The sequence below is a fragment of the Salvelinus sp. IW2-2015 genome, linkage group LG28, assembly GCF_002910315.2.
Source record: "Salvelinus sp. IW2-2015 linkage group LG28, ASM291031v2, whole genome shotgun sequence".
Classification (NCBI taxonomy): Eukaryota; Metazoa; Chordata; class Actinopteri; order Salmoniformes; family Salmonidae; genus Salvelinus; species Salvelinus sp. IW2-2015.
In genome coordinates, this window is record NC_036868.1 from 19931953 (window position 1) to 19950333 (window position 18381).

Genomic DNA, 18381 nt, shown 5'->3' on the forward strand with positions numbered 1-18381 from the left:
TACTGTTGTCCCTGTTCCAGACTGTTGCCACCAAATGTTCCAAACAACATTGGTGCCTAGTAACAAAACATTCTAACATTTTAAATTCTACTAAAGCTGCTCTTTTTCATTGTGATATCATATTCAAATGTAATTGTATTCTTGCAAATAGAATTACAATGGCAAATAAATAGAATGGGGTTCAAATTCACACTGGCTCTTGTCGACCAAACATTTAACATTTTAAACATACCATGACAATTAAAGACAATGAATGGATGTACTGTGCATCATATAATGTAATTTTTTACATTGAACCCACTAACAGTGGCTAAGTTTAAATTCACTTTAACACAGAAATGCACCAATCACCCAGATATGTTGTGATATGCAAATAGCCACTATATGCTTTATTAAAGAGTTTGGAAAAACTGCACCAGACACAAGTGCACACCCGCACACACTCACTTATACAGTCATCAGTAAAACATGGCTGTCGTGAACGAATCCATTTCAGTTCGTCAGTCAGTGAAAGAAATTGAAAAACTTGAATTCATGAATTGAAGATAACTCATTGAAGAAAAGTTTGGGCTTTCAGTTGCCTAAAGTACTTGCCCATTAGAACTGATGAAATGCTTGATTCGCCGATATTGGATCGACATGAGGGTATCGATAGCCAATCCAGTGCAGCCTGGAAGCTATATAGCGCCTTGATTGGTCAATTGTGTTGTGATATCGCTGAGCAGTTGCATAATATTGAGCTTTTCTCAATTTAAGGCCGGCCCTGTTCATGTTCTGTTTGCCGAGCTCCTCTCTCTCGGCTTACTACGTCCTTAGTGGAAATTCGGTCTTAGAAAAATGCACAGAAGCATTGCTAGGATTGCAAAATTCCAATACATTTTCTAAAATTACCAGGTTTTCCAGAAATCCCGGGTTGTAGAATTACTGGATTTCCTGCTTATTACCTCCTGATTCTGGAAATCTCCCAACTGGGATTTTTTGAAAACCTGGGAATCTTGGGAAAGTTAGGGGAATTTGCAACACTAAGCATTGCTCTGTGATTCTAAATGTCCCTGTTTGTTGTTACCAGAATAATTTGCACATGTCCACCATTTGCACAGACCACTGACTCTAGCCATTCCAAATGTAAAGGGTATAACTTAACAGGCTAACAGAAATAAATGACATCACTGATAACTAAGGAACTCAGGATATATTCAGCCAACAAAGGAATTCTACTAAGGGAAAATGGTAGCGTCATATATGAAATCCATTTGGCAATAAATACAAAGGCTAGGAAATTAGCATTATACAATCTTCAAACACATGAAAAGGCACTTTAACTCAGGCATGCACAACACAATGAAAAAGAAAGGAAATGGGCTGCCCTATGCCACCACAAACCCTGAACAACACTGGATAGGGTGTCCACCCACTGCCCAGAGTGGGTGAAAACATGCTTTCGGAATGAAATTTCACTTCCTTATGTTATAAAATACATTTTACCAAGACAAATGATTCATGTTCTGAATCGTTCAGTGGAGTCTTTCTCAAACATACTGTATTGACATTATATCTGAAAAGTTGGATTTCGTAACCTAATACGTCCGATAATAAAACAGCTAAATGAACATGACACGAGCTGATTTAAACGTAAAAGGCTTAGAAAATAAAAAGCTTGTGGTACGCTCAGGGCTCGGTTGGCATTTCAGCGATACACTTGTTTTTCTGAAGTCTTCGGAAATATAACAGGAATTTCGCATTAATAATAAAAGCATATACTTTAAATATGAAAATACTACATATGTCTCAAAATCAATATCCATCTTACCTCTATATTGTATTATGTCCTCTGGATTCGAGAAGAACGATGACGAGTTCAACGGTGAGCCTTAATTCTAGCACAGCATCCAGCCTAGCTGACTCATCATTTCTGGCGTTCCTTTTTGTACCACTTTTTTTCTCTGGCCTCCATTGATTTAGTTACCCTAATCTTGGCCATCCTACAAGGGTAAAAAGTCCTGTAGCTTTTTAACGGAATATGATAAAGATATGAGGTTTAGACCATTGGTTTTCTTAGAGGAGTATCTACACAATTGACGATTAACATTTTACTCCTTGGTCAAAAGATGCGTTTTTGATTGGACACCCTYCCTAGACTGGAGTGAGAAACTGATGCTAATATAGAGACATTTTTTGTTTACAAGCTAACGCCATGTTCGAGGATTCTGTATCCACTCCCATGTAAACAAATCTTTTTTCTGATTCAAACTGCTTTCTGATTCAAACTTTTAATGACACAGCCGGGAAATGGGTCTATAGTTGAAGCGGGCGGAAAGGTCATTATCAGAGAGGAGACGGGTATGGTGAGTTGGCAGGAGAGGGGGTGTGCCCAGAGGGTAATTGGGGAGTTGGTGGAATTGGCATGGTCCTTCAGAACACTCACTTCCTTCCTTCCACCTCCCCCTTTCTCTCGCTCGCTCTTCTCCCTCTTATCTCTTACTAGTGCCAGTGTATCATGATTGAGCTCGTGTCTGTGGTGACCATTACACTCTGTATTATACTGTAGGTGTTTAGGGCTTAATGAGTATCTGACGGGCTTCTGCTTCATTGCTGGGAAATATATATGCTTTTGAGCTCTTTGGAAATAGACTGGATATGAGGGGGGATTTGCTTGTAGAAGTTGATGATGATAGATGATATTAGGACTGGTTAGTGGTCGTGTGCAGTTAGACAAGGCTGTTTTATGAGGGCTCTTTGTGGCATAGAAATAGGCTAACTGTTTGAAGACCAGACCAGTTTATGAGGACCTTGGGTGGCATTTCAGTCTTCTGAACGCACACAAGCAGAGTGCCAAGTAACCGCAATGCAACACATTTCCACATTCCCACATTCACAGACGAGACGTTTTGAGATGTAGGCTAGCCTACAGACAGCTCTGCAGGTAGTGCKGTGTTTTTTGTGTGCGCTGTGAGCCTGGGTGCTTTTAGAGGATAATGTCATGTCACCCATGGAAGACTAGGCTGTTCGTGTGAAGAAGATTAAGCTGGGGTGTATTTATTAGTGCACACCTGACCGTAGCAAACCTTCACCAAGCACTTTTCAAGAAAAATGTGAGTTTCTATTGGACAAATTAGGGTAGGTACCGCCCCGTTTCGTCCCGTTTGCTTCCGCTTGGTTCCTAGTGAATACACCCCAGGCTGTGTAGGGACCTGCCAGGCCTCGGAGCAGCATCCTTGACTGGTGCTGGGAGAGCTTCCGGCATCTAACATTGTCAAATCCCCAGCCCAAATGGTCTATGATGAGCAGATTAGTGTCCGCCACAGGGGTTCCTGGCTCAGTGTTACATTCAGAAACATGCAGGAGAAGAATCTCAAGCATACATGAAGACACACACACACACAGAGGAATGCATACGCGGAGAGACGCACACGGGCAAGTATACATAATAAGGCATTACACATTTTCTGAGACATGCACACACACAGGCTAGTTTATACTTGAATTCTCTCACTTTCACACATGACAAAAAAATACATGCATAATCTCATAGTACATAAATACACATGGTGCATGCCAACGCACAGCAATGGTTTGGACAATTATCAAGTCATGGCATCAAAGACAAACCCTTTGCCCTCTTTCACCCACATCAAAGCTGAAACGCTTCACTCAAAGCAGCAGACACGGGAGGACTGGACCTGGCATTCTGTGCTTGTTTTTTAGTCCAGAACGAATGTATTTAATTCCCAAAGAGGATTTAGAACAAACACAGGGAGCTCACATCCTGGTAACTTTCCTGGTCCACAACGAGAGGCAGCTTGACTCTCATTCATTTTTCTACAGATCCAAAACACATGACATTACAGGTAGAGTTCAAGCGGACAAGACTTAGTGGGTCATCTTCCTTAACTTTGCCAATAAGAAACGTTTGTTTTCGTTGCCAAACGTTATGGTACGATGTGAATAAACGCCTCATCTCCCATGGCTTCTAATTATTGTCTCGGTATACAGGCCAGCGAGCAGGACATCCTCAAGTACCTCATCAAATGGGGAGAGCACCAGCTTATCAAGAGGATGGCCGACCGAGGTGAGAGACCCCTCCCTCTTTCTCCCTCCCCCTCTTCTTCCCTCCCTCTCCCTTTGGCCCTTCTCTCTCTTCTCCCCTCTCTTCCTTTGGAGTAGGTGGAAGATAACCACAACCACAGATACAGGCTCAGATATTGTTTCATCCCCCAAGCCCTAATGGTTACAGTTAGGTTTGAAAGTAAGGGTTTATTCTGATCCTAAGTCTGTAGTTACGGGGCAACTTCTGCAATCAAGCTCTTTCCTTCTCTCCTTATTTCTCTACCCCTCTTTCTGTCTCTCACTCGCTCATTCTATACCACACACACACACACACACACACACACACACACACACACACACACACACACACACACACACACACACACACACACACACACACCTGTCTCTTATACACATCTAGATGTGTATAAGAGACAGCACACACACCTCCCCTGACAAACTGCTCTGGGCCAGTGATTTATGCCCTCATCCAGTTTAAGTGCAGTAATAACTAAGCCCAGGGAGACTTGGCTGAGTAGGGCTGGACGGGACTTAGGTTGGCATGACTCGGTCTAACCAGCCATAGGCAGTCCAAATGGCACCCTATTCCCTACGTAGTGCACTACTTTTGACTAGAGCCTTATTGGCCCTGGTCAAAACTAGTGTACTACATAGGGAATCGGGTGCCATTTGGGACACAACCATAGGCAGATGAGCGTTTGGCCCAACCGGAGAACAGGGATGTCATGCTTACTCCTTCTCTACACTTTCATTTGTCGTTCAAGATGAGCAGTCTATTTTGGGTGCAGCTAGGTATTTTGTTGGGAAGATTCTTCATTGGAAATTGGAAAACCATAGCTCTCTCCCAAAGGGGTTCTTCCTTGGCGCGTGAAACCAGTTAATCCAGATACACAAAAAATACAGCAGGACCAAACTCAAAAAGTAGTTTGAAGCAGCTTATGTCAGTTTCCAGTGCCTTAAATTACTTTGTTTGCACGGAGGGATGGATCATACACATATGTTTTGGCTTTTTGTGAAGAAGAATGTGTGTGTGTAAATATATACCTTACTGCAGGAGTAAGCAACTCAATTTAGCCGAGGTCCGGAACACAATTATTAATAATTTTTACACAGCAAATCGACCACAAGTAAGGCCATATAGATTAGGCAGCATTTTCCTGTGTCAAAAACGGCTACGCTGTGAACTAATGCACCGCAAAGTTCTAAATAGTGGGAGTTTGGATACTGTACATCCCGATTGCATTGCGTGTGTGTCTTACTGTGTGTGTGTGTGTGTGTATCCTCCCTCAGAGCCCAACCTCCTAAGTGGCACGGCCCACAGCGTGAACAAGCGGGGGGTGAAGAGGAGAGACCTGGACCTGGAGGAGCTCAAGGAGATCCTGTCCCCTCTGTTGCCCTACGTCCGCACCGAACACATACTGCCCCCCCACAGCGAGGTCCTCTCTGACACAGTGAGTGTGTGTGAAAGAGTGTGTGTGTGTCCGCACCAAACACATACGGCCCCCCCAAACAGCGAGGTCCTCTCCGACTCGGTGCAATGTCCTGATTCTCTGTGGTCATTCCACGGTACTTATCGCAAGAGTTGAACGTGTCCTGGTTAAATTCCTAATCTAACCCCTCATACACTCATGGCCACCTAATCATCCCCAGCTTTCAGTTGGTTCATTTATTTCCTTAATTCTCCCTACAACTCTTCCCCAGCTCTGGTCACTATATAGGGAAGAGGGTGCCATTTTGGACACAGCCAATGTGTTCTCAGTCAACGTACCTGGTCAAATAAGGATGAATAAATAAATAAAGGTGTGTTTTCCTAGGCTAAAACAGTCATACAGGGGCAGACAGAATCTGTGGGGATTTTTATTATAATTTTATATTTTTTACAACGTTTTCGTTGTAGTCCTTTTCGTTGTAGATAATGTTATGCACTATATACTGTGTCTTGTTGCAGTGTTTGGTTTAAGTTGAGGTAGCCTAATGCAGCTAGTATTTTTGTTGCCAAACTTTTTTCGGTCTATGAAGCCAGCAGGATCAGTCTGGCTGTAGTGTATGTTGCATTCCTCCATTTAACTTGACTGCCCCTCTCCTTCCTTCTCACTCTCTCTTTTCCCCACACCTCCTCTCTCCCTCTCCTTTCCCACTCTACCCCCTCCCAGATGAAGAGGGGTCTGATCAGCACCCCTCCCTCAGACATGCTGCCCACGGCGGAGGGTGGAAAGGCCAACTCTTGGCTGAGGCAAAAGAGTGCCGGCATCTACGTGCGACCTCGCCTCTTCTCGCCCTACGTGGAGGAGGCCAAGGTTGGGACAACACCACACAATAGAACCACTACGTGCGCACACACACACTGTTTGTACATCACAACATGAACAATGGTGGGCATCGTCACATCTAAGATACAAGGGGTGGATTGAAATGACCCATGCTATTGTCCATTATTGTCTATGAAGATTAATTCCAATTCGCCTTCGGGATTGACTGAATTGAAACCTGAATTGACCCCAACCCTGTGTCTCACACACACAACACTCACAACAACACACACACACACACACACACACCACACACACACACACACACACACACACACACACACACACACACACACACACATTCTAACCCCCCTGTTGTTGTGCTGTCTGTCAGTCTGTGCTGGATGAGATAATGGTGGAGCAGACAGACCTGGTGCGCCTGCGCATGGTCCGCATGTCCAACGTGCCCGACACCCTTTACATGGTCAACAATGCTGTGCCCCAGTGCTGTCACATCATCAACCACCAGCAAATCGGTGGCAGCCAGACGACCCCACCCTCAGTGGTGGCCAATGAGATACCAGGTGGGTGGAGCTGCAAAGCTAGCTTTCTTCCAGCTTCCCAAAATGAAAATGATCAAAACGTGGCTGTAGATATTTTGTAGCTCTTATCCACAGCGTCTAAGTCAGTTTTTCCTGAAAAGATGCTAATGCAATTGTAACAAGGAAGAAATGTTGTTGAGCAAGGTGCTATGACAAACATGGATAGCTAGACTGAATAAATCCCGCCTCTACCAATTTGCAGTCTTCCTACAAACTCCAATGGTCGACATGAAACATGTAGGAGATCTCATGAAAATGTGGTGCATGTCAAAGTTGGCCCTTAAGTACCGATCTAAAGTCTGTTTGAGTTTTATTCCGTAACGTTTCAGTGTAGGTTTGGGAATGATGAACGGAACCCGAACCTGTGCTTAAGGTGTCACTTCTACCCGTAAGTTAGGACTTTGTTATGGCTATTTCTCTTCGATACAAGATAAGAGAGAGACTTCCCCTCCTCCATCTATCCTCATCCCTCCAACAAGTGATGAACCTCTTTGTTTTCTTATCTCATTGCCGATCCACTCAGTGCCCAGTGAAGAGGCGGTTATGCGTTGCATATATTGTTAATCTCCACCACGCTGCCCTTGACAGGGCTTCAAGTTCTCAGTTAGCTCTTGATTTCCTGGGTTTGGAAAGGCATACCTTTGCTCTTGGCTGCGGGCACCCTACTCCCTTTATAGTGCACAACTTTTGACCAGAGTCAATAGAGCATTTTATTAGGACTGTGTGGGTATATTCTATATTCTTCTATGATCTCAGACGAGCAGTAGTTATTGGCATTATTGACAGAGATGGGACGACCTGCGAGATGACCCTTTCACCCTTCATCTCTGTCTCCCACTCTCTCATCATCCCGCCCTCTCTTTTTCTCCTACAGTTTTCTCCCTCACCATAGAGAGATGACACACTCTTTCCCGCCTCCATGCCTTTATCTTTCTGCTTTTCTTTTGTCTGCCCTGCCTTTCTTTTTTGTATGATTCCCCTTGGCCTCCACCATTGGCCTTGCTTTCACCTGTCCTACTCTCTCCTTCTCTTTTCTCTCTCTCCCATTTCTCTCGCTCCTTCTGTCCTAGTGTTTCTCTCTCTCACCCCCATCTAATTAAATAACAACGTTACTAATTCCTCCTCAGGGACTTAGTTCAGGAATGGCTAACCCTACAAATAGCAATGTTGGTAGATTTGGAAAGCCATAATCAATCAACAATATAATACTCCTGGTCAAAATATTCATCTTGAACTTACAATCTGTAGATACTATGCGATAAGAAAGGTTCAGAGTTTATGTGAAACATCACAGTACATTTTTAAAAAATCTGGCACATGGAAATCATAAGGGGGTGGTTTACGGAGATAGGTGGGATGGCCTGAGAGTAGCTGAGGGGTGGGTTTACGGAGATAGGTGGGATGGCCTGAGAGTAGCTGAGGGGTTGGATTAAAAGCTCATGATCTATAATAGTTAAGACTGAAAACACTATATAATATATACTGGATATGTTTAAGTACTATCTATCAGGATGTAGTGTATATCAAATAACTATCTTTGCTATGTACAGTAACTACTGTGTAAAATTAGAATGTAACTTGTCCTCCGAAGACTTGATGGGCCAATAAAGAAGAAAATAAATTCCCTCCGGGACCATTGAAACGGCTAAATATTTCCATATCCTCCAACACAATACATGCAATATTTACCATTATGTCATGATTTTATGTTTGAGTGGTCCCCAGCATGTAAAAGACCTTATCTAATTTTGTTATCCAATTATGTTTTTATTTATATACAAATTTGAACCTATGGCAACACCGTAGACGTGTGCCGGAGGCTGCGGGCATTACAGCTAGACCAGCCAGGTCACTCAGTTATGTTTTTGTAATGAACTCTCTCTCAGTTCCCAGGCTGGCCGTGGTGAAGGAGATGATCCGGAGGCTGCAGGACCTGCGTCACACGGACCAGGTACAGCGTGCGTACGCCCTAAACTGCGGCGAAGGTGCCACGGTTAGCTATGAGCTGCAGATCCGCGTGCTTCGCGAGTTCGGCCTGCCGGATGCCGCCGCAGAACTGCTGCAGGTGAGATGCCAATCAATCTTTTTTTAATATAGATTTGTTACGTTTTATTGAACTTAGTAAAGCTGTAGGTTGGCACAAAGAGCACAGATAAGTGCATACAAACGATCATCTTCAGCACAATTAAATGTTTTACTTTTCTTCAAAGATATTATTTCACCCGAATTTTGTAAACTGCATGATGCAGGTGATGCACGCGATCAGTCGCCAGTTGCCGTGTTTGGAGCTCGCACAGGATAATGTGCCTACTGCCGTCTATTTGAAATGTTATGGTAATTTGATCAATGCTCGCTGCCATTTCCTCGTGCAACCTTTCGCCCATAGTGTGAAAATTATATGATAGCGAATGGATTCTCAACTATTTCATCTGTCTACAGAAGTGCCTGTGGCCATCCACAAAAAGAGATGCTTTGTACCCGTCTCCCTTTTGGGTATATTCTAAGCATATTACCGATGCTTTGTAGTCCCCCATTTTGCCCTCAGAACAGCCTCAATTCATAGGGGCGCATGGACTCTACAAGGTGTCGAAACGCTTTCACAGGGAGGCTGGCCCATGTTTACGCCAAAGCTCCCACAGTTGTGTCATGTTGGCTGGATGTCCTTTGGGTGGAGGACCATTCTTGATACACATGGGAAACTGTAGAGAGTGAAAAACCCAGCAGCGTTGCAGTTCTTGACACACTCAAACCGGTGCGCCTAGCAACTACCACCATACCCCATTCAAAGGCACTTTAATGTTTTGTCTTCACCCTCTGAATGGCACACATTCCATGTCTCAATTGTCTCAAGGCTTAACAATTATTCTTTAAGCTGTCTCCTCCCCTTCATCTACACTGATTGAAGTGGAATTAACAAGTGACATCAATAAGAGATCATAGCTTTCACCTGGTCAGTCTATGTCATGGCAAGAGCAGGTGTTCTTAATGTTTTGTACAATATGTCAAATAATAGGTAAAAAATTGGCTATATATCAATATCTAATGTCTAGGCAGTAATGGATTGGTCAACAACCTAAAGGATATGGTGAAGAGATGTTGTTTTCATGCCGGTTCCTTTTTGTTTGGCTGTGTTTTCATTTAATGCGCTGAAGGCCTCTGTCACCAGCGTGCCACTTTAATGACAAACGTCTCAGGAATTCTGGCTGGAGCACATCAGGCATTTTGTCCCCCTTCATTACATTTTATTTAGTTTTCCATTGAATGGTGACTGGGCCAAAGTTAACTCAAACGTTGAACTGAGAGCAGAGGAAATAATGAACGATTTTTTGACTTCCCCCCGGTTAGAATGACTTTTTTTTTTACATAGCCATAATGTAGCAGACTGCCTTTAAGACGAAGTACGTCCAGTTTCTTGAGTAGCTTTGGCAAGCCATTACTCCGCAATTTTGGACTAATTTGTTGTGTGCTGTGCTCCACCCCTCATAGAACCCTCACAAGTTCTTCCCGGAGGAGCGCTTTGGCGACGAGAGCCCCGTCCTAGCACTTCGCCAGCCGTCGGGTGGCAGCCGTAGTGGAGGGCGTTGCCGGGTCAACAGCAGCCCAGTTGTGGAGAGCATGTTCACCGATCTGGAGGCCATGGCGGGCTTCCACCCGCCACTGCCACCTCCCCCGCCGCCTTACCACCCACCGGCCACGCCCACTCACAATGCCCAGCTCAAAGCCAGTGGATGGAGGCCTGGCCGTGCCCCCAGCCAGCCCCCGTCACGCTCTTTCTCCTACCCCTGCAACCACAGCCTGCTCCACCACACAGCGAGCTCCTCCTCCAAGCATGGCAGCCCCGCCTACCCACCGGCGGCCAAGCCCCTGCCGCCAGACTGCACCAATCGCCAGGGCGGGGGGGTACGCACCCCGCATCAGGATAAACAAGGGGTGAGTAGAGGTCTACAGGAATTCAGAGCTGTAGTGTTCCCCTGAGATAGTGGTAATGACAGGGCCTACGGGGAGAGCAGGAATGCAGAGCTGGAATTGGGTGGGAATGTGGGGACGCCATTTTGATCGAGGGGAGTGTCCTGAGCTATGTTGAAATGTAGGTGGCAACAATGTGTAATGGAAGAGAGGAAAGTGGGGCCCTATTCTCAAATGTACTTCCGATAGACAATGAGAGCTTAAATGCCCTCATCTTGACATCCCCAATATATCGTATCAGGTTGCTATTGTCTTAAGGTTTTTTTGTTCCTGCAGAACGTGGCGCCGGTCATCAACGAGTTCATGCCGGACATTGCCATGGGCGTGTCGGCCCTGACCCTGAAGGAGCGTCGCCTGCCCGAGGTCACCATGGAGGTGGAGCCTCACGACCCACACCCTCACCCCTCCACGGCCCCTCCTGCTGTGCCCTACTGCCACCTGGGCCTGAACCGCCACGGTCCGTATGCCTCCCGCAAGAGGCATGCTGCCGAGCCCAAGCCCGAGGCCCAGGCGTCGGAGTATCCTGACTTGTACGAGTTTCCCGGGCGCCACGTGAGCTCCTTCGCCGGGCCGGACCTCTACAGTCACAGTCGAGTTCCTTCGGGAGCTGGCCTGGTCCCTCCACAGTACTCCCCTGACGAACAGCAGCCAAACCCCTGCCGCGGCCCAGTCGGCACCCCACTCCGCCTGGATGTTCTGGAGCAACCCCCCCAGAGACTAGATCTGGCTCTGGCCATGCAGAGCGGAGGAGTTCAAGCAGCCGGGGCATCACACAACCCGAGAGGACGCGCCCGAACTGAAACAGACCTCACTTGCGGACTGGGACAGGCGCGGCCCGCAGAACCTTACTCCGAGGAGGTGGTGGGGGCCAGGGACCGCAGGTCGCCCAACAAACCTGAGTACCCTTACAGGAAGTCTGCACTCTGACCCTCCGCAACTAAGACTCAGAGGCCTCGGGAAAAGGCAAGAGCGCTAAAGGACGGTTTGCTCTAGGGGGATTTGGGGTTGACGGCTTAGCATCAGTGGTTGGCAGTGTCTCCGGTGACAGAGTGGTCATACTCGCGCTCAGTTCAGGGCAAAGGCACTAAGCACAKATAGTAGTCCCCCCCTCCCCCGGTGAGCCCCAGGTGCTGCACCAACTAACGAGGTGTGGCGGTCACAGTGCCTTCAGCACAGAGCCATGGTGGGGGATGAGGAGGAAAGGCTCGGTTTGGTTGAGAATTATTTGTCCAAATAGATTAGTCTCATGAATTAACATAATGGGTCCTAGCCCTTCCCATCTCCCAGATTGGATCCACGCTCAACTGCTCATCCTCCAATCACCTTTATTCTTCTCAAAATTAAAGTCTTGACTGGTCATCGAACTTGAATAAATCCTTCCCTTTCCGCCCAGTGTTTTGGATTTTGACAACGCACAGTCATCGTTTCATTTCCATTACACTCATTTCCTGCATCAGGATGAGGGTACTGTAAAGTTAGATATTTATATTTTTGTCCCGGTGTGCTTTCCTTAGAAATAAATTGAAAAATGCCCAGGCAATGAGTTGCAAACTCATTTCAGCAACCTGCCCATTACAAATAGCTCCTCCTTTTGAAAAAGGTGGAATTGCAGTAATAGCAGTTGTAATCCTTTATGACCCACGGGCTGTATGTCAGTACGGGCAATTTAAGATTTGAGCAAGAGCACAAAGAGGAGAAGAGAAAAACAAATTAAATCTTCCTACTACTACCAATGTGGCTACAAGGCAGGAATAATAATTGCATAGCTGCTTTTATTAGAAGTGACTATAGAAGTCATCCACTTTGCATACCCATAGTTAATGTGAGTGGTAGCCACTGCTCAGCGCTATCTCTTGGTCCTCTCCCACACTTACACTTTGCAGATGTCCTTTTTACCTTAACATCACTGTAATATTTAATAGCCTGAGTGCTGGGCACTGTAAGTCGTTTGAACCCTGGCTAGTATTCCAAACCACATTTCCCACTTTATTGATCTATTACTGTCGATTGGCCAGAATGTGCATATACACCTGGTTTCCGGGGTCTAAATTCAACCTCAATAATTAAAAAGGGATAGCACAATAGCAACAGCAAATCAAGAACTGAAGTAGAATATCCCTGCCTTAACCCTACAGCAATTTGTGGAGATTTATCAAGATGCAGGCCCCATGACTGTGCCCCTCTGCCTTTTCCATAGCTCAGCATGGCCGGCGGCCATCTTGGATAAACTTCAACCAAACCAAAGCCCAGTTCCTCAATCCAATGACTCCCTGTCTCCCTCCATGGCGATCTGAACAAGACTGCTTCGGTCACCATCCTTACTTTGATGTACTGTACCCAACAACCAACAATTGTGATGATGTCAATGGAGGTTTGTGGAAGGAGAATTAAAGCGGGGGGAAACAGTTAAATGGTTCCTCTTGAGGATTTTTTTAATGTCTTGTCCACTGGGCGAAAAGACTTACTCACAAAACCAGCGTTGCTTCAATTAAAACATGCTCACTCACGGGTCCTCCCTTTCGATTCAGAATCTCAACACATTTTCCATCCCATTCTTCACTAGCCCCTGTTGCGCCGCATTGTCAAAAAATTACATTGACTTGGGTTCATTGTAATTATCTTCCTTCTGTTACCATCTCCTCGCACACAGAGAAATGAAATTGCTGTATTGTGCCCCTGCTATACTACCATTCACACATTCTCTAATATTTTATAACGTTTTCCGTTGCGTGCCCTAATGAACATGACCTGGCTCTCTGTATAATGCTGATGCCTCATGTTTGTCTGCGAGGCAGAGACTCACCTCTGATGGTTAGCAAATGATGTTTCTCTCACAGAAAACCTCACATGAATACCTTTATCTCAGCAGTTGAAATTACTAATTTCTGTATGCCCTTTCAGCGTGCGATGATTCTCAAGGCAGAAGGTACTGGAGAAGCATAGAAATCCCTACTTGTTGGTGATTTTTCTTATTGTTCTTTTGAACCTGGTTGGTCAACTGCAGGGAGACAGACTATAGTTATTGTTTAAGGCGTTTACCTAGTCAGTTTRGGAAGTTGGATGAAGTCCTCCAGTTGGTTTTGATGCATTCATGCATGTATGAATGGTGGGACATGGAATACTCTTTCTATCAATTCATGAATGAGGTCTGATTGTGAAGTAGGTTGGGATAAGGTTGGCTAAGTATGTTTGCAGGCTTTTTGATATGGCTTTTTGTCTCCCCTCGCTTTCGATGGTGGCGACTTGAAGACTAATGTATATCACCAAGACATAGGAGATGAGTATCAATTTGAATTTATTTTGATTGTCACTGGCATGCTCAGAACCTTAGTTTGGGTGTCGGCTCTTGTGTCAAGAGGGTCAAAAGTAGCATCCGTCATCTGATATTAGTTATCCCTCTAACGGCTCTGTTGTTTACTTTTCCATTGCTCTCTCCTCCACCCCCCTTTTGGGCTCATTGGCATTTGATGGTGCAATTCCTCAATCCAAACTTGGGTCCCTTTCTGTTCTTTGTCTCAGCCTGGTCCCAGATCTGTTTGTGCTCTTGCCTACTCCATTGTCAAGCTAAATGTTTGGCATGACAATTCCATAAGGACCTGGTAAAAGAGCAGAAACAGACTTGCAACCAGACTATGTCTTGTCTCTACCCAGAGTTCTTCACTTGCTATAGACAGTCCACAGTACTTTAACCTCAATCGCTCTCATTTTACGCCAAGCACTCCCTCATTTGAACCTCTGGAACTCATACTGGAATGCAAATTATTAGAACTGTACAGTAGTGCTAATATCGTTGAGATCTATCTTGATGTCTCTGTGGCTGTTTTGCTAAGATCATAACCTGCAGAAGATTGTTTTCCTTGGCTTTTCTGCTAATCGTTTCGACCTCCCGCGGGTGAGTGCTCACTGCTGCTGCTGCTCGAGGCTAGAAGGAGTGGTGTGTGTGTGTGTGTGTGTGTGTGTGTGTGTTGTTGATGCTCTGTTCTCCGCCTTAGGGGATGAGCTCAACAACAACTAAACCAGTGTCCATAGTGGGCTCTCTCTTACTAATGACCGTGGACAGTACTGTAGCTATTATGGTTGTGAAAGAGAGGTGCAGTTGTCATTGGAAGAGGAAGGATGTCTCGAGTGGGAGGTTGCCAGTCTTGGGTAGTTTGAATCATTTCTATTTTTGGGTGCTGGGTTGGAGTTTTAGTATGGATAAGTTTTTTTTAATTACATTTTTCAAAGACCTGACTACTCTGCAATATGAGACTGTCAGTCTATAAGGAGGGGAGAGAAAAAAGTGAGCGTGTCAGCGCAGCCCTTTGCAAACAATGGGCCTGTCACTGTGACTGCTGCAGCAGTGAGCTTAGAAGAGAGTTCGCCCTCTCAGCAACCTCCTCCAGACACCTCTGTACCTTAGCCTTATCCTCTCACTTAATGCCCAGAGTACTCCCACGTAGACACTTTGCCGCACCGTACTGCAGCCCCCGAGGCCAGAGCCTCCCCTTCCTCCCTGCAGACCGCCAGGGTCATCCAGACCTGACCTACAGAAGATGGAGGGAGAGGCAGAGATGGATGGGACAGCCATGGGAGTGGGACAAAAATATGAAAGATATGAGAGAACCATGAGATGTTATCTCCCGCTTTTCCCATTAGCGAAGGGCTCCCCCGGCAGTAACGTAGAGATAGGAGCTTCAGATCTAATGAACACGTTGCCCCCCTCCAAGCAGCAGGAAGGGAATGCCAGGCCGTGCTCTATTGGCCCACTTTTCTCCTGGGTTTGTTTTAACCTTAAAGGGAAGGTCTTCAACCCCGAGACCCTGTGTGATAAAGTGATAACCAACCAGGCACGTTGGAATCTGATTCTGCAGCCCCTGAGGACTGCAGCCGGAGGTCTCTTGAATCGAATAACAGTCAAATAAAATCTACTGATGCAGCTTTCCGCAAACTGGCAAATCCAGGTTTGAGCTATATTCGTTATGTATTTGGACTCATGAACTAATTTCCCTAGCCAAAATAGTTACCCGTTTACTTTACTAAAACTGCACATGTATGAGATAATTGCTATGCTAATATAGTTATGAGTTTATGGCAGTTTGGCAAATACAGGTGGTATGATCTGTTTTCTCTCCAAATACAGGTGGTATGATCTGTTTTCTCTCCCAATACTAGTGTGAGCACATTCTCACTGACACAGGTATGAATTGATTTTGTTGGTCATTCAGGTATGAGCTCATCTATTTTAATGGAAAATGCAGAGGTCTCTTTGAAGTGTAGAGATGATCCCCTGGTCTGCCCTGAAGTGTCTCATCTGTGCTGAGGATGAGGGCTTGACTCCTGGCTTTGGACAGAGTGAGTAGACGAGCATTACCAATCCTGCAGTTTGTACGTTTTTTTTGTTGCCTTTCATGGGTTAGGCTAGATGACTAATTCCYTTGTAATGTAATATTGTGTGTTTTACCACAATGGTTGGACAAACATAACTGTTGCAATAAAGATGAAAGCTGGTAACCCGCGGACTGTTAACCCTTTAGAGAACCAATATGATGATGCATACCCACTAATTTGATTCAGAATGATAGACATTGACTGCAACTTGTACAGAAAACCTCACTATTGTACTAAAATTATAATCTCATAACAGTATTGTATGTTTGTTTTCACTGATGAGTAGCACTCCTGTAGGTAGAATGGAGATGTTCAGTTGATTGTCCTCTTGGGTAGTTTGAGTTTGGCGAGTGACACATTTCCCTTCACTAACCACGTTTCTGAGTAGTCATACAGTATTTAAAATAAAATAAAATCATGACAGCTGTGATAGAACGTGGAAGTTTCAGTAACATTTTATAAATGCTGACAAATCATTTTGTTTGACATGGTGGGATCTTTTTGTGTCTGTAAAATTAATTATGCAAGCAATGGAGGTGGAAATGCCTTTATGCGCAAATATTGATATAACCATCCTCCCACTATGACCCGTGAAAGCATGTAGTTTATTAGGCTACAYATTAAATATATGATGAACTTCACAGGGAGGTGAAAGTGCAAGGTGATGAGCTTGATGCTCCTTTCCAATAAATATCGAGGGTCTGATTCTGGTGACATGATGATCGATGCTTGACTGCCGTTTGACAAATACAAATGTTTTTTTTATCCATAATAATCTCATGTAGACTAACCTACCCCCGAGCTGTTGGCGAGAGCGCATGCGTCAAAAGACCAGAGTGGGTACATTTGCTGTTTAACGCAACGTTTTTTGTGACAAAACTATCGGTAGAGTTGAAAATGTGATGGAAAACCGTCGAACTTTAGATTTTTATTCGGTACATAAACTTTTAGCGAAAAAGTACATTTTGTGTACACTGTCATCATGCACTGCTTTTTATCCGCAACAAGTCTGTTTGGTGGAAACTTGCAAATTTTCTTTATGCAGATTTTAGAATATTTGCATGAAAATCTGTCACCATTTAGATGTAAACCTAGCTATTGTCTATCAAAAAGTACTATGGTATGTTACCTTTGCATTATGAGTTGACTTTATGACCCTTAATTACATGATTATGTAAGATACTGTATTTAGAGATGCACTCACACTTTTTCTCTAGGTTTTCACAAGGACCAGGTTGGGGGCTGGGTATGTAACAGGCTGATGCCATACTATGTGCTGTAGCCAACTCTTCTATTGTTGTCAAGCCGTATGTACATGTTTGGCATGTCAGCGAATATACGCGTACTTCACTAAAGCACAAACAGATCTGGACCACCAGGCTAGATATAATAACACATTTCCTGCTTTCTGGTTTGCATTAGGACATCCGGTATCAGCGGCAACGGGAGATTTCTTAATTTAAGACTGTTCTGTCGGTTCCTCTAGATCCTCCTTTAGCTTCCCATCCCTCCCTCTCGTATGGAGACGAAAGAGTGCCTTCCCTGCCAGTGGCTGGGCATCCTTATCTTCGTCCTATGCAAACATTTTCTACCAGCCCACTCAACCAGTCTCTTTGTAATAGTGTAGCCAATGCTTCATATACATAGTGGTTTCAAAGAGTATTTTTTTATTTTAGGTACTTTTGAACAGTCTCTGAAATGTTGTTTTGTTGTACATATACATTTTTCTATATATAAAACAAATATGTCACAAGTATTTGTTGTATATATCACGAGAAAAAAAGCTTTCTCGTAGACTTAAGGAATTGTGGAAAGTCTATTTTTCTACTCTTCTCAGTTGGGATTGTAACAGTGGTGAACTTAAATCTGCAATTTAGGTGACTGACATCTTCAAAATAAACAGCTTTGATAAAAATGATCAAATGGCTTGAGATTCTTTCTTTTGCAGTGAGTAAAGAAGGTCCCTGACAAGGACTCCCGTCCATGAAAAGTGATAAGTTACGATACTGTATTTCTGTTTTTAATGGTTACTTGAATGCTTCTGCACAGGGTCAACTGGGTCAGTAGCATCTTCAAATGTCAGTATTAGAAGTTAATTTCCTGCAGTTTACAAGGACTAGCCTGAT

At 44.6% G+C, this 18381-nt stretch overlaps 1 protein-coding gene and 1 long non-coding RNA gene across 4 annotated transcripts in view; both read left to right on the plus strand.

Moving 5' to 3' along the window:
- LOC139023248 (uncharacterized) overlaps window positions 1–18178 on the plus strand; it is a 288962-nt gene extending 270784 nt beyond the window's left edge. Inside the window, exon 2 of the long non-coding RNA XR_011474396.1 lies at window positions 15836–18178. This is a non-coding gene — a long non-coding RNA (uncharacterized lncRNA). The remainder of the gene's footprint in view (window positions 1–15835) is intronic.
- btbd7 (BTB (POZ) domain containing 7) overlaps window positions 1–18178 on the plus strand; it is a 123820-nt gene extending 105642 nt beyond the window's left edge. For all 3 annotated transcript variants that reach the window (XM_070435975.1, XM_023973775.2, XM_023973777.2), the window contains 7 exons: window positions 3994–4069; window positions 5359–5519; window positions 6222–6365; window positions 6712–6901; window positions 8806–8984; window positions 10406–10849; window positions 11162–18178. In XM_070435975.1, coding sequence (XP_070292076.1) covers window positions 3994–4069; window positions 5359–5519; window positions 6222–6365; window positions 6712–6901; window positions 8806–8984; window positions 10406–10849; window positions 11162–11812 — 1845 coding nt within the window. In that variant the 3' untranslated portion in view covers window positions 11813–18178. The remainder of the gene's footprint in view (window positions 1–3993; window positions 4070–5358; window positions 5520–6221; window positions 6366–6711; window positions 6902–8805; window positions 8985–10405; window positions 10850–11161) is intronic.
- Window positions 18179–18381: the final 203 nt, after the last annotated feature.